The 17,429-nt window shown below is 44.7% G+C and overlaps 1 protein-coding gene across 3 annotated transcripts in view; it reads right to left on the bottom strand.

The window, feature by feature from the left end:
* Nucleotides 1-17,429, bottom strand: part of ZFYVE19 (zinc finger FYVE-type containing 19) — an 18,487-nt gene extending 1,058 nt beyond the window's left edge. Inside the window, exons 1-11 of one of the 3 annotated variants that reach the window (XR_009486927.1) lie at nt 16,836-17,188; nt 16,571-16,692; nt 14,037-14,090; nt 13,372-13,532; nt 12,007-12,152; nt 11,023-11,137; nt 10,263-10,472; nt 9,690-9,769; nt 8,874-8,984; nt 7,344-7,486; nt 5,769-5,933 (exon numbers count right to left, since the gene is read on the bottom strand). Coding sequence is in view for 2 of the 3 variants with exons in the window: in XM_059849455.1 (XP_059705438.1) it covers nt 5,861-5,933; nt 7,344-7,486; nt 8,874-8,984; nt 9,690-9,769; nt 10,263-10,472; nt 11,023-11,137; nt 12,007-12,152; nt 13,372-13,532; nt 14,037-14,090; nt 16,571-16,692; nt 16,836-16,958 (1,338 nt within the window). In the remaining variant the exon portion in view is untranslated. Of the gene's footprint in view, nt 1-5,404; nt 5,934-7,343; nt 7,487-8,873; nt 8,985-9,689; nt 9,770-10,262; nt 10,473-11,022; nt 11,138-12,006; nt 12,153-13,371; nt 13,533-14,036; nt 14,091-16,570; nt 16,693-16,835; nt 17,189-17,212 lie in introns of those variants that run through there. The other 2 variants (XM_059849456.1, XM_059849455.1) reach the window with 2 other exon arrangements.

The raw sequence follows: 17,429 nt of genomic DNA, 5'->3' as shown, positions 1-17,429 counted from the left end.
CCCTTTGCCTCTGAGAACACACATTTCTAAAATTATTATCAAAATTACATTAAACAAACTTCTACTTAAAACAATAAAACCTATATCCCAAGGTTTCACTACCAATCCACCTTAACCTAATACATGCTTTGCTTTTATTCCTCTTTGATCCCATCTCACAGTTTTACCTTATCACTTGCCCAAAATTTGATTCCCAGTCAGGGGAACCAAAAATGTCATGGTTTGATGCTGGCGCAATGCCAGTGCCCTCATGAAAATACATTTTCCCTGCTGTCTACTGTGAGATGTGACCAGGAATAGAGCAAAGCAGCCTCCAGCTTTGGAATAAAAGGAAAAAAAAAACTTTATTGACCTACAATATCTAAAAGAAACACACAGAACTCAGGATGAAAACCTTCCAAACATTCCTCCTCCCCCCACCAAATTTCCAATACATCATAGTAAGATAAAACCTTGGATTCTCAATTCAGTTACCACCCCTCAGATCACTAACTCTCAGTCCATCACCACCCTTCAGATAATCAATTCTCAGTTCATCAAGAATAGAGGAGTCCCTCTTGTACCATAGGCTTCCCCTGGAAACACAGTTGAAACCTCTTGTGCTTCCATGTCACACGTGGCACTGCCTGGAGAACATTTTGCCATTGTGACATCTTCTTTCCATGCCCAGTGCTCTCACCAATGCGCATGGACCAGAGCTACTTCTAGGGTTTTCCTTTTTAAGGGTGCTTTGTCCAGTTCCAAAAGAGCACAGGTGTCACTTTTGGGACACCTGTCCCCCCCAGATTTCACCCCACTCTGTTCTCGAGAGGGGTCTCGAGAACAGAGATCCTCTCCTTCACTGAAGATCGAGGGCACCACCACCCTCCTCACCCGTTGTCTCTGTTCACGCACTCCTTCACATCACATCACTGCACTCTCTTGGCTCTGAGCCATTGCCTCCCCCTAAATGCAGTCTCTGTGTCACAGGAAAAATGGTTCTGTCCATGGCTATACAAGAAAAGTCCAGTCAAAGGCCACTCCATCATCTCCTCCCACCTAGGATTCTTCTCAGCTTCTCTTGGACATCTTTCACTTGCACCAACTTGCATCACACTTGCCTATTTCCTGCTATTCCATCTCTATCTCTCTGCTCATTCAGCTCCAGGAGGATCAGCATTTGTAAGGTTTCCATCATCCAAGAAAAGGGTTAAAATATCAGGCTCTACCTGTCCTGAACTCCCACGCTGCCCTGCTGGGCACCTTCTCGCCACCCCCCTTCTCCTTCCCAGCAGCCATGCTGCCCACACGTGATATCGAATTTCAAGGTGGCCCAAGCTCTCTCTTTCTATCTCTCTCTGGGGGCTGCCCGATGTCTCTCAGGGCTCCTCCACCCTTTCATCCTGAAGGGGCCTTCACCTCCCTTCTCTGTTCCAGGCCTGGCCTACCTCACTCAGACCTTGTGGCTTCCCCTCCCCAGCCCAGCCCGCAGCTGGGCAGAGGAGTCTGACCTCTTTCACAGACGGAACCCAAGAGAGCTTCCCCCTGGGAGTTCTCTGTTTTTAACCCCGCTGTGTTCTCAGAGGCATATCCATGTCCTCAGTGGCCACACCAGGTGCCAATATTCAAATCTGAGCACCTATTGGTTTGACCACAGCATCTTAAAAACTCACTTCCTCTCAAACCAGGACACTCGCAAACACAAGAGATGAGTCTGAGGCACATGCAGAGGAGCTCCTACAGAGCAGAACATTCAAGGCCAGCTTTTAAGTAATCTTTTGTCTGTTTGGTGAGCCAGGCAGAAGGGACCAACTACAGAACCAGAGGGGAATGCAGGTTAGATAACAAAGACAAACAAGGATTCTTGGACAGGACCAGTAATATCTTAAATGCATTAGTCTTTCCATCTTTATCAGTAGCAGAGTGATAACTTTTATCTTGTTCTTCCCTCCTATTTTCCAGCTGTCAGTGAACAAACTATAGTTTGTGTCCTCTAAGAAGACAAAATCCAAGCTGCAGTAACAACTGTGATGCCTGCTTCCTTTCACATGCTTTTCTTGTATCTGACTGGAAGTTGGCAAGCCATGGACCCCATGTCTTGTTCTAAGGCTGCTCCAAGATGTTCTAAACCTCACCCACTAGGCTGGAGAAATGGTCTTTCTTTATCAGGTCCAATATATGTCTTTGGTAGCCCTGGGAACACGCCAATTTTGGCTTAATAAAGGGCTAGTGGGACATGCCTACCATCATGAAATCTCAGCGTAATCAGTAAAATAACAACAAAAAGTTAAATCCAGACCTGCGATGGTTGCAGATCTGGCTTATGGATGACACCTGCTAAGACTCATGTAACATACCCCTGGAAAAAGGAAAGCAGCGTATTTACAAAAAGCTCTGAGCACTGGTAAAAAAAGACTAGGATCAAACAGAAGTTAAGGTGGAAGAGCTAGGTGGACAGGAAAGGACATAAGGAGAGTGTCCTAAACTAGAGATGCAATTAGCTACAGCACAGCAGTATAGGAGTTCACAAGATTACTTACATACCCCACTAACAGGCTTTGTTTTATTCTGCTGAGCTGCAACAGCACAAACACATGACATGCCACTCCTCTGGCCCAAGAGAAATAGCTTCTACCCCCTGGGAATGGTTCTGTATTTCTTCAATATGGAGTGATGCAAAAAGAATTTTTGTCTGTGCTTTAAGTTAGACATTGTTAGAATCAAAGACAAAGCAGGTTCTGAAAACTCTGCTTGACTGAAGTTGACTTTCTGCTTATACTGCAAGTAGCAGGAAAAGAGTAAGCTGCAGACCCTATCATGTGCAGTTGGTTCTGATACATAAGGAATTCTGATACATAATGATACCTGAGAGCACTTCAACGGAGCACACTGAGATCAGGGGAGCAAGGCAACATGTGGCCAGTGGTAGATGATTTCTCAGCTCACTAGTGCCAAAGAAAAAGCAATGTAATGCAATCAGAGTAACTTCTTTTTTGTTTCGTTCTTAAACAGTAGTAAATCACACTTGGTTTGATTTGCGTTTTGGCTGTTCTCACACCAGACCACAAGGATAGATAAAAAAGCAATGCCTGAAAAATTTTTGTTACAAACATCTTCCAGTTAGCTTTGCTGTTTCTCAGCACCACCACTAGCATAAGTATGTAGATACTATCTAAGAATGTTGCTTGAAAGGAACTTTGCCCTCTTGATTATACCAAGATAACCCAATGTATGAAAGTTCATGAGCTTTTCTAATTTGAATTTTTGTTGGAGTGGAGCCCACATTTGATAATTCACATGAGGGGGAAAGAAAATCCCTCATGACTTGCTACAAAGACAAGAGCAAACAAGTTGAATCTCTTTCTGGAAGATGCCAAGCTGTCTTCTGTCCTTGAACAGCCATGACTGAAGTTGATCTGGCCTGTCAGGAACTGACTGATTACCAGTATCTTTGTTTACCAGCACCCTTTCAAAGACAAGGATAGGGAGTAACACAGCTAAGAGTGCACTGCCCACTTAAAGGTTATGCAGCATTCCTCTTTCACAACACAGATTCAGCTAGGTCTGCTTCCTGCAGACAGCCCATCTGGATACCCCTCTGCCCCTCCTACATGGAGTTCACTGAGGCAACAGCTACAGTGGGAATGGCTTTTCAGGGGAAAGTGATTGGGCTACTACTAAAATGCCCCATTACATGCAGAAAGTGCAGCAGCCACAAAAATGTCCATTAGTGGTGCAGGGAAACCAGCAGCTTGTGTCTGTATGACTTGAAGAGAGTCTTCCATGTGTGACTAAGTTCTATTTCAGGTAATGGGTTGGGTGCATTTCTGGATTCCTTGGGATGGCCCCACAGAAACCAATTTGGGAATCTAAATAAACTGCTTCCGGCTGCAACCTGCTCCATTACTACGGATGTGAACAGGGCAGGGCTTACAAGACAGAGGCTGCCTAGCTGCAAGGGAGCTCAAAATTTTGTTGTGGCTGGTGAAGCATTCAAAATGTTGCAAGTATCATACCAGCTCATACTAAGATATTGAAAAAACCAGCAGCTGTAAATCAAGAAACAAAATTACTCTTAACTTATTGGGGAAGACACAGGCTGAAGCCCAAAGCACTGGATCAATTTAGGATAGAAATAAGAACAGACAGCTGCACCTCCCCCTCTACACATAAAACATGAAGGCTTTAATCTCAGATAGAACTGGGCTGTCTTACTATCAGACTAATTATCCATGTCAAATAGCAATGAAGAAGGCTCACTCCTATGATAACATAAATAAAGGACAGCATTTTGTTTTGATTTTTAAGACTGCAAGTTCCTCAGGGCTTACTTAAATAACTTACTTAAATTTTGTGTGTCACAGGGTTAATTGTGAGCTCTTGCATCAGAACAACTCAAGTAGTTTTCCCATCTACCTGTCCCAAGGAGACAGGCACTGGTGAAGCAAGGGCTGCCAGGAGAAAGAAGATCCTCCACAGAAGTCAGGTTTTGCCACCCCTTCCTAAGAAAAGGTTTTGATGGCACTGCTGGATATGCTTGCCATTTTTAGTGTGTTAACCTAAAGAATTACTATTCTACATTGTTTGAATCAGGTTTTTGTTGAAGAGTCTGATCCAGAGCAACACATTAGCAGAAACCTATCTTCAACAGTGGTTTAATTCATTTGCTCTCCTCTGACCAGAGGTGCAGGTAAACACTGTTTCATCACTTCACCTCGGAGGCACTGACCTCCTCCAGGTCAAGGCAGACAGCAGGGAGTGGCAGTGTCAAACCAGACAGGCAAGATTCACTGGAAATTCCCTGTCAAAGGCAAATCCTTTATTTTGTTGCAATTGGAATTTGTCAGCCTTAGAGAGCTCTCTCACAAGTCACATTATTTGGAAAGAGCTCATCCTGATGGAATAACAGAGCATGTTTACAGACAATTTACTTGGATATTTGAAGCAATTCTGGGTGTTCTGGGCACCGGCAAGTGCCACTTGCATCTGGATTGTCTCCCAGGAAAGATATGGACATATGCAACTGAGCTTCTCTCCTAACCAGATGAAGAGCATCACACAGGTAACATTTTTATCCTACCAGGAGACCAAATAATAAACAAAGTCAAATCCTGCTTTCAGACTTATACACAACTCTTTCGGACTAACATGTTGCTCTTACAGATGACATGACCTTGGCACAGCCACAGCAGGCCACAACACTATCAGCAGCAGATTACCTTTTCAAAGGATCCTTCCTTTCATGTCAGTGAGCAACACTGCCCTGCATCTTTTCCAGACATGCCACAGAAACATTTTTGATGACTTCACTATTCTTCATTTCTTTCCCTAAGCTGCTGGACACTAGGACTAACATACCATTATAAGAAACCAACACTTTGTTAAGGGCTATCAGGCATTTTCAGGAGAGACTTTAACCACAGGCCTCTGTAAATTATTTTTATTATGCTTTGCAAGTTCCCATCACACACGTGATCACAATGCAGACATTTTTCTCAGCACAAAGTGTTTTGCTGCCTGTTGAACCAGTGTATAAGCTGTTAGTAAAAGCAGGAAGTTATTTATCAGCCAGTCAGTACTGTTTTAAACACACATCTTTCCTGCTACCCACACTGTTTTACCATCTGTATTTATGGATTTGTATCCACCTCCACAGATCAAGTCCTCATTTATCCCCAAGCATGCACAGCAAACCCTGCATTTCTCAGGTGTATTTGTGAAGACCAAGTCACACGCCCTCCAAGCCTCTCTCAAATTACAGCACATCCTTTAACTGTCCAAAACATCACCCGTTTTGGCTGCAAATCCACTTAGATTCTTCCCATCTGGCCGGCTCCTCTGTTTTCCCATTCTCCAGCTCCTCTTCTGCCCATAAGTGTGGTCACTTCTGTTTGCAAGGAAGATGATAGCGTGAGGTGTGGTGATCCTTCAGGTCAAACTCCTCATGGCCTTCCCTAAGAAGCAAATACAAAGTGCAGTCAGAAGTAAATACCCAGGCCAGGAACTCACCCTTAGCCACGGCACAAGATATCTCCCAGCACCGCTTAACCAGAAACTTATCCCAAGGGTTGGCTGTGAGGACCTGACTGGCAGCCATGTGGACTAACTACTTAACATATTTGCTTGCAACAGAAATTTCTGAGGTGCTTTATGGGAAGGTCTGCTCATCCTTGTAAGCTGGATTTGAAAATTACAACAGTTCCTTCTGTTTCTTTTCCTCTTGAAGAGATTCATGTAACTCATGGCTCATTTTCACCACTGTGTCTGTGATTCCAGGGACATTAGCAACTGTGACAACAGACAAAATGAAAGTCTCTTCCAGAAAACTCTGGAAAATAACTGAAAATAATGCAGTGTATTGGCAGTTGTCTTAAGCATGCTCAGGAGCAGGCAATGTTGAGTAAGATAGAAGCCTGCATCTGCAGTGTGTGGATGATACACTCACCTGCCAGACTGTTAAATCTGCTTTTACTGATGTTTGCTGTCAGATTGTTAAAAACAAAGCATATGAACAAAACTATCTAACACTGCCAGTCATATATTTTCTGAACATTTTTATATGGATTTCCCCCATTGCATTTGCATTTCCCTACAAATACATTTGCAAGAAATGAGAGAATATGCACAAAAAGCATCTCTTATTATCCCAACCACATTTTCAGCAACCTGCTGTCTTAATGTCATCCAGCACTAATCTGAGAACCCAGCCAACTACCCAATACTTCTGAGGCATGAAAAAAAATGAAGTCACACAACCTGTCAGGAATAACTTTGAATTCAAATGAATTAACCCTCCAAATCTGAGACATGAAAATTTTGTCAAAAATCAAGCAACGCATGTTAAAAACAAAGACTACAGCTGCAGCAAGTCTTTCACTAGCCTGACTGGTGAAAAAAGGCTCACACATACATATTTCAACAAAGAATTTTTTCATATGGTTTAGGATTGCAAAGTCTCAACCTAAGAAAACCCTCAGGAATTCATACTATGTGATCTCCCCCTTTAAGGGAATCCAGCCTAGGTCATCCATCAATGGCATTAACAAGCCATAGGAGTCACTGAACAATGGTATCATTTATCCCATCCCACGTAATGCAGCATTATCAGCTGCTCCAGAGAACACTCAGACAAAGTGCCCAAACATGCACTGAAGCATTTCTGCCTAGGACCAGTTTAGTCCCTGAAGCCTGGGACAACTACTGATCTCACACTGTGTTTCTCTAACAACTAGCATTCAGCTCAAATCTGGATTCCTCAAATCTTGCCTCCTAATGCCTGTTTTCTGCCTAATGACAAAAACATACAAAGGGGGCCAAGCTTACCTCTGACCACCTCTCAGACCCAGAGGAATTACAAGACTCACCAAAAACAGCGCTGACAGTAGAGGTCCCCATCACAGCCATGGCAGCGCAAAGTGGCATCTTCGTTGCAGATGCAGCACCAGGGTAACTCATCCTCATCACTATCTTCTGCCCTTGCAAGAGCTGTGGTGGCTGGAGTGTGGCTCTAATTCACATAGAAAACAGGAGACAGAGAGTTCAAAGCCCAGCACGGGCAATAAAGGACCTTAACTGTAATGCATGCTGGCCACAGTGACCTGTCCCATAATCCACAGTTTCCTCTGTGTTGATCCTAAGTCTGTGAGATGAACTTGCCCAGAGTGCAGGGACAGGCTCCATATGCATCTAGTTGTCAAATAAAAACCCAAGGGTACTTTCTAGAATTTGGGTTTAAATCTATGTTGCTTGGAATGTAAACAGGTATTCAGCCTCATTTAGTGTCTATAGTGATGTACACCCACATTGTGCATGCTAAGGGCATAAAGCTCAGATATTCTGGCAGGCACCAGAACAATACCATGTGACAATTCCTGCTGCAAAAGCAAGAGACCAAACAGTTTTGCTGAAAGGGGCTATGTGGGAAGGGAAAGGAATGTGGAGGTGGGGGCATTGTTTTCTCCCTGTTGTGGGAAGAAAACTGTGGGACAAAGGAAGTGCTTTGCCAAAAGACCCCTACTATTCATTCATACCTGAGGCTGGGACAAAAAGATCTTATGAAATCATAATCTAAATATATCCATACAGCCAACTATGGCCTCCTTCTCCCTTAGAGAACTCTTGTGGAGCTGAAAACACACTGAGGCATTGTGCCTGGACACTGGCAAAGGCAGCTTCCTGACACAATCTTTTCCTAACACTATCTTTTGCATCAGTAATCCCAGAAATGCAAGGTGTCATACCTGAGATGGATGTTTTTGATAATGTTTACAATTATATAATTTCTTCCACTGGGAGCAGGCCTGACAGGTGCTTCTGAGTCACAGGTGCATTTAATTCTTGCAATATACATTAGAGATTATGTATATATTTCCACAGTAGGTCAGAATCTGCTCTGCGCATAGGATATCCTGCTACTAATTCCTTCCTCTGACATTATATGACAACATGAAGAGTAGGATACTATCTAGAGGTTCTCTTCTGCACATGCTGAAAGCACTGGTAAACCTCCCATTTACTCTGGTTCAGATTGTATAGTACTAGACCATGGCCTTGTTCATCTTATATAAATAATTCTCTAATGTCCATATTGTGAGGTGTCTTCCAACTTCTCTTGGTTTACAGAGCTCTGTAACATTCAACAAAACCAGACTGAAAGGAATTGTCTTCCAGGGAACAAGTCCTTTTGTAAGTACAAGGATGATTCACAGCTGAGCTCAGAGCTGGTCAGCCTTGCAGAAGCTGCTTGGCTTGTTAGCTCTGGAGAAACTGGTTATTTAATTTTTTTTTTTGCATCAAGCCTAGGATACAACAAACTTCTGCTGCAGAACTGTACTCTCCTGACACCCTGGATCATTCCACACATCAGTTGAAGAGATCCTAACCAGTTTACTGACCTTTTGCTTTGCTTGCTTGCACAGGTTCTGTTGTGAGGGTCCTGGTTGGGTGGTCTGATCTGGGGGAATGTTGAATCCACTTGCTTCATCCAGGGCTGCTTCCTCTGTGAGCTGGTAACAACACAAAGCAAGAAGTCTCCTGCTTCAAACACAGCTGTGAGCCTCATTCTAGGCCCTAAACCTCCTGTGCTTGTGGCTCTCATGCAGTAACAGGAGATTACAAGTCTGAATGCAGCTGGTGTTACCCAGACAGATGTAAGCTCGCTCTGCACTCGGAACACTGTGTGTCCATTGTGGACAGTCTGCAGCAGCAGGGGCCTGCACTCACACACACACTGCTTTGCAGTGCAGCTAGCAGGCCCTCAGCATCATGCTAATCACACACATGTGACATATCAGACAAACTTGAGCTCAGGTCTGCCTGCAAGACAATTCAGAGACATTTTGAGGAGAAATGTAGGCATAAATTGAGCTACAAAGCACATATCTCATCATCCATGCTCTAACTGGCTGGAGGAAAACACGGAACAAGAAGAGAGGAAGTACCAGCAAAGTGTGGTTATACAGGAGACACATGCAGACCACAGGAGACACTAAGCACGAATGAGAAAGACAGTGTGACAGACTAGAAGTATTGTTTTCTATTGCCTGTCAAATAGTTGAATGGCCCATGGGAGCTAGTATTGCAAAAGCACTAGGAAAGGAAGGAAACTCTTCTCAGGAACAGAAACACAACCTTTGTATGCTCACCAGGCAACACACACACAAGGCATAATCAAGAGGAAGAAAAACAAGGCCACAGCTGCCACTTCTGACCTGTTTCAGCACTCGGCGAATGGCCTCCTCCTCAGCCACTTCCTCATCACTGTCAGGGAGCTTATAGGTTTCCAGTGTAACTGTAGGAGTAAGAAATGTGAGACTGTAACTCACACCTGCCTCAAGCCTTGTGCACACTAATGTACCAGAGACAACTCTTTGTGGTGTGAGCTGGCTGTGGCATTCTGGCCCTGACCTTTTAAGTTGCAGGTTCCTCATAAAGGATGTTACTGTTTATTTTTAATACTTGGAATAGAGTCGGAAAAGATCCCCACCAAAACCAGAGTTTAACTTTTAAAAGTTTTGTTAACCTCATCAGAGCATGCTAGAATTATCCCAAAGAAGGGTGCAAGACAAAACAGTCTGACCTTACAGTCCCAGCTTTTACCCTCAACTTAGATCTTTCATAATGATTTCATGACAAACCAACCTGTACAACTTTGCAGACAGAACCAAATCTCAGTCTGTTTCTTGCAGAACAGAAGAATTAAATGGATAAACACTAATAAAGAATTTACTCTGTCACAGCAACTCGATGCCTCTCTTGGCACTGTATTCTCATCTGCTACCCACCTTTCTCTGGGTCCTCGCCTTTGAGTGCTGCCAGTCTCTTGGCAACCTGTAGGATCTTTTCCTGCCTAGTGTTCTCTTCCCGCAGCTCAGCAGCAGCTTCTGCCAACAGTTTATTCTTCTCTTCCTCTAGCTGTTTTGGGTTCAGATTTGCAGGGCAAACACAATCTTCACTTGCCCGATTGAGATCATTCAAACTCTGGCTACTAGCAGCTGCAGACAGACACACAGAACACACTGGTGACTCAGCAGCCATGTTCCTTGGGCACAGAAAACATGACAAACAATGCTATAAGAGCAGCTTGCTGCTCTCCATAAAACTGGATCACGAGAGGAAAAGGCATGCCAGTAGGATCTTCACGTACATGAAGAGAAGAAAATGAGCTAATCTGTGGCTTACAGTGAGATTACAGAGAAGGCAATGCAGCCAGGAAGATAATGGTATGCTGGATTCTGATGTTTTGTAACAGTGCACAGGTGCATTAGGAGTAGCAACAGCTCAGGGAGGAGTCACTTTAGAGAAACAGAGAATCTGAATAATACAACCCTGACAAGAAGGAACTATCTCCAAGCAAAGACTCCAAGACCCAGCAAGGAGCCAGGTAGCTGCTCTTGGTCAGTGCAAGGGATTATAAAAGGAAGATATGGACAAACTGAACGCTCAGCTCACCTGTTAAGTTACATAGAGAGGCACAAACTCTCTTCTCAGTATAGCACATAGATTATTAGACATAAACAGGTCTTTAGAAGCCAAAACAGATACCTTGAGGCTGAACTCTTGGTCTGTAATGCCCATCAATGGCAACCTCCTCAGACAGTTGAGTTAACAGGTCATCTGTCTGCTGGACCAGACTTCGGGTATCCGGGGCTTGGTGCACCTAAGAAACCAGGTGAGTGTGGGAAAGTGGCATACTCAATCAAAGGAGAATTTTGGCAAGCACGATCACCCTAGATAGGAGCAGTATACAAAGATGCCTCCACTAACACTGAGAAGCTCAGTTTACAACTATGTAGTGTAAGATTTGTAAGGGCTTCATTTTCAGAGGTGCTGAATGCACACAGCTCTAAGAGCAGTCACCCAAACAAGGCAAAGGGGTGCTGAATGTGTGGAAATACATGCTGCTGTGCCCCAACCCCAGCTCTGCCACTACCTCCAGTGTAAACAAAGTGCCATTCTCAACAGTGCCAGCCAGCAGCTCCACAAAAACCTATGATAACAGCTGGGCATGCGTCTGAAAGAATGCGAAGGAAATGGTATCTTGGGGGACAAGATCATTCCTACAGGCTTTCAAGGCATGTATCCAATTAGTTCATCTGCAAACTCAGACAAATCACGCTGGGCTTTCATTTCTGGAAAAATTAACAGGATTCTGCCCAGCTGGTATGCAGTAACAACTAGAAGGTGTAATTAGAAGCTAGGGCTGATAAGCCTCCAACACAAACAGCTCTGAAAAACTATGACCACTCATGTACATAAATGAGTTGAGAGTAAAAAACCTTAGCATCTATTGTTAAAAATATACACACAAACTACATCTGGCATAAAGGAGCATGCTGCATTCAAACTGAAGTTTTGAACGAGTAAAGGCTGGTGATTTGCTTCTGGAGTAATGACACAATCAGGATTTCTGAAGAAAGCTACCTGGACACAAGAAAGCTGAAGCAGGAAGAATGGTGAGCATGCTTTGACACCACTTACTGTGTCAGCTCAGAATAAATTGCTGACTAAAGAGCTGAGGGAGCTTACAGGTCTGGGAGCTTGGGAAGGAGGATCTCTACCCTGCAGGACAGCCAACCGGTCCTCCATTTCCTGTGTGGATGGAACAGGTCCTCGGCCATCCTCCTTCAGGGCTGCCAGCCTAGCTTCGATCTCAGCCTGAGTAGGGATGGACTCTGCAATTCACAATAACCCAAGGGAAGAGATTATTCTGTCATTGAAATTGAAAAGCTACATGTTTTTTTCCTTAAAATTGTATTTCTTTCTGGAGTCAGACTCTGAACACCTGAGCAAAAGCGTCGCCCAGCCCTGACGTGAATGAAGGGTCATACTGCAGTGACTCAGAAACTACCCTGATGCTAACTGCTATCCCTTTCTTCCAAGTCCTTGCCTTCTTCACAATTTATCTCCTAGCCATAACACAAGAATTAACGTGATGTCATCTGAAAATCAGCTGACTTGGGATTCTAGGGACAGGCAGAGAAATGAGTGTAATTTAGCCAGTTCAGTCCCTTGGTCCCACATCTCCTAAAGCAATCCCAGCCTTATCAGACTGAAACTCTCCCCTGCCACATAACGGATGAGAGGCGATGGCTGTAAGTTATTCCAGGGGAGGTTTTTAGATTGGATACTAGGAAAAAATTGCTTCACAGAAAGGGTTGTCAAGCACTGGAAAAGGCTGCCCAGGGAAGTGGCTGAGTTACCATCCTTGGAGGTACTCAAAAGATGTGTAGATCTGGCACTTTGGGATATGGTTTAGTGGTGGACTTGGCAGTGCTGGGTTAACGGTTGGACTCGATGATTCTATGATAACCAGGTAACCACTCTGAAGAGTGTTCTTTTCCTTTTAGAGACCATACACAACATTTAAAATAGTTTATTCTCATGCAAGCACCTCAAAGCAGTCCTAGAACCTGACAGCTGTGGACTGGAATGAAAATCCTTTTCCTTCTCTGTGAGAAAAGGCAGGTCAGAATATAGTCCCACAGAAATTGGAACTGCTGTTGCCCAAGACAATGACTCACTGAAACCCTCGTCAAAATAGTTTGGCCAAAGACGTCAATTTCATTCTACTCCAAGTGGGTTTGACACAGGTTTTTCCCCCAAAAAATGGAAAATGAGGAAGTGATTTTACAGGTAAGACACCGCTCCAAAACTGAGTAGTAGTTTCAAGAGAAACCCCAAGAAGCAAAATGAAACTGGAACATTGATCTAAAATCATTGTAGAAGTTGGCCATAGTGGCAGCAGACCTTGGATGCTCTGTCCTATTTTAAGCCTCCATCCCCCTAATATCACAGCCACTTAAAGCTCACCTTTCCTCCCCCTCCAGATTCCTTGTTTCCCAAACAGTGGTGTTCCCACCCAAGATATTTATGGTGTTCTCTAAAACTCACTTGGTTTCCTTTCCTCCCTGAGCCTCTCCAGTCTCTCTGCAATAGCTCTATCCTCTTTTGAGAGCCCCTGGTATCTGCAGCCTGCTCGACCTGGGGATTTTGCAGCTGCCTTCTGTTGGTCTTTCAGCTGGTTTTGTTTGGCCTCAAAAGCTGCTACACGCCTGTGACATGGATGGAAAAAACACATGTCAATGAGAACAAGGATTTTAACCTGGAGACAAGAAAACATTCTCTGTGAACCCAACAGGCTACCTGAAATATGCCATGGCAGAACAGAAATGAAAACACTCTCTCCAATATCAGCACAATAAAGTACTCCTAAGAGTAAGGAAAACCTTAGCTCACAAGAACGACACATTTGGCAGCACTTCCCAAGACACAAGGAACATTTCATCACCAGGTTCCTGTTTCTAAGCCAACTCTAATCAGCCACAGATAATTGCAGGCAGGTGGCTGTTCAGGAGTCTATTCAAAATAGCATGTCCCCCACCCCTTCAAACAAACTAACAGCCTAAACAGCAAAACAAAAAGTCCATCCTTAATCTAACTCTGAATAAGCAAACACCCACACCTTAAGTCCCACTTTTGCTGGTATCCATAGGGGAAAAGGAGGCCCTAAAAGACTCATCTGCAGTAGAAAGAACTGTTTGGCAAGTGCAACTCACTTTTTGTAGTTTTCTGGTGGTGACCATTTTGCTGAACTGCTTTGAGATCCTTCTCTGAAAGACAAAAATTATTTCTCTGAACTCAACATACTAACAGTACTTGACAATACTGACAATCATCTAGTCTCTCATCTCCAGAGGAATCAGTAGGTGTTTCTTGACCTCTTGGTACAGCCCCTTTCTTAACCTCACTAATACTGAGAGGAATCAGCTTATGCAAGGGATTAAGACAATATAGCTGCCCAGGACAGCGGGAGCCTTCATCTCTCTACTTTGGTCCAGTTGTTTTGCATCTGGGCAGAATGTGACTTAATATGGTCACCAGTGACCCAAGAAGGTGGGGCTGAAATACCCTTGCCTCCCACAGCCTGCACCTCCTAGTTCAGAGGGCAGGTAGGGAGCACTTAGGTAAGACTCCCAGTGTAATTAGCTGCCATGCAGCAGGACTCTCTGGAAGGAGCTGGGGCATGCAACAAACACAGAATTATATAACATAAAAGTAAAACAAAGTGTTACAAAAGTTATTATATAACATCTTACAAAACACTTGAACACTACACACCTAAAACACGTCTAACTCTTCTACTTTGCTGTGTTCAGGCTGAGGGACTAAAGCAGACACTTATGTAAGTTAGTCAGCATATTTTATTTGTTCTTAGAAATCACAGCTGAGGCCCACATAGTAATGACTGAGTGCAACATTGTTGGAACACTTTCCAAAGCTCTAAGGCTTCAACTCTGAAAGCTATTTGCATGAAGAACAACAACATATGCAGCTTCCAGAACTGCAGCCTGTGTGTGTTACCTGCAGGACAGGATGCCATCCAGAGGGACCTGGACAAGCTCAAGAAGTGGGCCCTTGGGAATCTCATGAGGTGAAATGAGACAAAGTGCAAGTTGCTGCACTTGGGTTGGGGCAACTCCTGGTATCAACACAAGCTGGGGGACGAATAGATCAAGAGCAGCCCTGCCAAAAAGGAGCTGGGAGTGCTGGTGAATAGGAGGCTGGACATGACCCAGCAATGTGTGCTCACAGCCCAGAAAGCCAGCTGTGTCCTGGGCTGTATCCAAAGCAGCATGGCCAGCAGGGCAAGGGAGGGGATTTTACCCATCTCTTCCTCTCTCATGGGACCCCACCAGCAGTGCTGCATTCAGCTCTGGGGTCTTCCCAGAAACTTCCAGGAAAGATGGAGAAGGACTTTTTTAGAAGAGCAAGTAGTGGCAGGACAAGGAGGAATGGTTTTAAACTGAAAGAGCACAGGTTTAGATTAGATACTAGAAAAAAAATCTTTACTTGGAGAGTGGTGAAACACTGAACAGGTTGCCCAGAGAAGCTGTGGATGCCCCATCCCTGGAAGTGTTTAAGCTCAGGTGGGATGGAGCTCTTAGCAACCTGGTCTAGTGGAAGGTGTCCCTGCTCACAGCACAGGGGCTGGAAATAGATGATTTTTAAGGTCCCTTTCAACCCATACCCTTCTATGATTCTATAATCTACCTGCTATCCAGGCAGGGAAGATTGTTTTTCTGCTGTAGCTCTCTAGTGCTGTAGCTCTCTAGTGATAGTAAAATTATGAGAAAAAAACACCCAGAGGGAACGTCAAGACAGGGGGCCCTGTTTTCTTAATGGCTTTGAAGTTGTGAAGGGAAATCAGATAATTTCGAAACTGAAAAGACTGAATAATGTCCTTCACTGTTTTCTGCAGCCTGTGAAGATGAAGACCTTCATTAATGAGGCTCTTCTCTTTTAGACACCTGCAGAGCCAGAAAATTCCCCCCTTGCTGGTGAAAATTCCATGCTATAGAGGGAAAGTTTGGAAAAGGAACAAGAGAAATGCAAGAGAAAAAGGAGAACACAGAAGAATTGGTTGACAGATAAATTCTGGTGTACACCTGTGTTCTTGTGTTGCTTGTTCAAGTGTATAATTCTGCTGATACTGAATTACATGTTTTGTTTTCAACAGAAAATCTACTGGTTAGGTTTGCAAATAATTTTTAAAGTTTTCTTTTAAAAGCAAAAATTTTATAGATTTTAGGCTACAAAACTTTACGTCTTCAGGCCACACATAGCAGAGATCCTTCAACAAGGAGGATTTATGTCACTGCGTGCCCACAGAATTAATAACAGTTTGAACACCTTATTGTCAGGCTACTCAACTATTCACATCTGAGAAGACTGCCAGAAGTGTAAAAGTTGTATAGATTTCTGGGCAAAAACACAATGTGACTTAACCTCAGCCCATCTAGTTAAGCTGTCCACAGGAATTCAGTGTCCAACCATGAAGATTTAAACCTGATGCTTTTAAACTACTTTGTCAACCATAGAGAACAGGAACAAATCCTGATTCCTATTTTAGGACTGCACAGCTCATATAACAACAAGTTCAGAGATGTCCTGTCTTGATTCTGGGGTACAGACAGCATCCCTGCACATATGGAAGGCAGAGCTTTCCTGCAGAAATCTGCAACACCACATGGAATGTAAACTGAAGGAAAAAAGCAGCAAACCGTCTTTGGGTGAAACACTCCCGTCTTACCCAGTTAGTTTTCCGTGGCACTGCTTGCACACCTTCTGCTGAGTGTTTCCACAGCGGGGAACAACAGCGCTGAAGCTCCGGCAGCCCGAGCAGAAGGACCGTCCGCAGTTCTTGCAGCCACACTGCAGAGACAGGAGAGAGGGGCAGGACAGGGCTTCACCACCTCGCCACCGCACTGCTGCCGCTTGCGAGCAGTGCCCGCGCCGAGGCACACAAAATAATGCTGGGGTTATGCTGATTTTTTGTGACAGAACTGTTTCACCACCTGCTGCTGAAGATATGGAGACTCAAGAACCTTGGAGCACCAGCGGATAACTCCTGCTGGGAGCAGAGTCACCACTTCAGCCCATAGTATAGCGAAGTGTGTGTGTGAACTGTCTGAGACCATGGCAGAACCCTGGATTAGAGGGATGGCATTCAACGACTTTTTGGGATTTTGGTCAGTAATTTCTCATATCTGAAGACATATCGGAAATAGGCACCACGAGAGCCCAGTAAGCAAGGACAACAACGCCAGGATGCTGGCCGGGAAGCGTGTCTCGGCGCGGGAGAAGCAGCTCCCGGTTCCCTTCTCAGACCCTCGCACGGCGGGGGAGGCACCCGCGGGACCGGCCCGTTCCTGACCCCCGCAGCCGGACTTGCCTCTTTCTTGAAGACGGAGAACTTGGACGCGCACCCATAGCACCGGCTATCCATGGCGCTACCGCCCCAGCCCTCCCTCAGGCACGGCGCTGCACCCTCGCTATCCCAAGCTCCATGGTCTGCCTGGTGCTGCGGCTGCCTCAGGCCCAAGGATCGGCGGCGAGCGGGGCTGTCACAAGCCGGGAGCCGCGGACACCACCTTCCCGTCCCCTCAACA

This window comes from Haemorhous mexicanus, chromosome 6 (genome assembly GCF_027477595.1).
Source record: "Haemorhous mexicanus isolate bHaeMex1 chromosome 6, bHaeMex1.pri, whole genome shotgun sequence".
In the NCBI taxonomy this organism is placed as follows: Eukaryota; Metazoa; Chordata; class Aves; order Passeriformes; family Fringillidae; genus Haemorhous; species Haemorhous mexicanus.
This window is presented reverse-complemented; position numbering and strand designations above follow the sequence as displayed.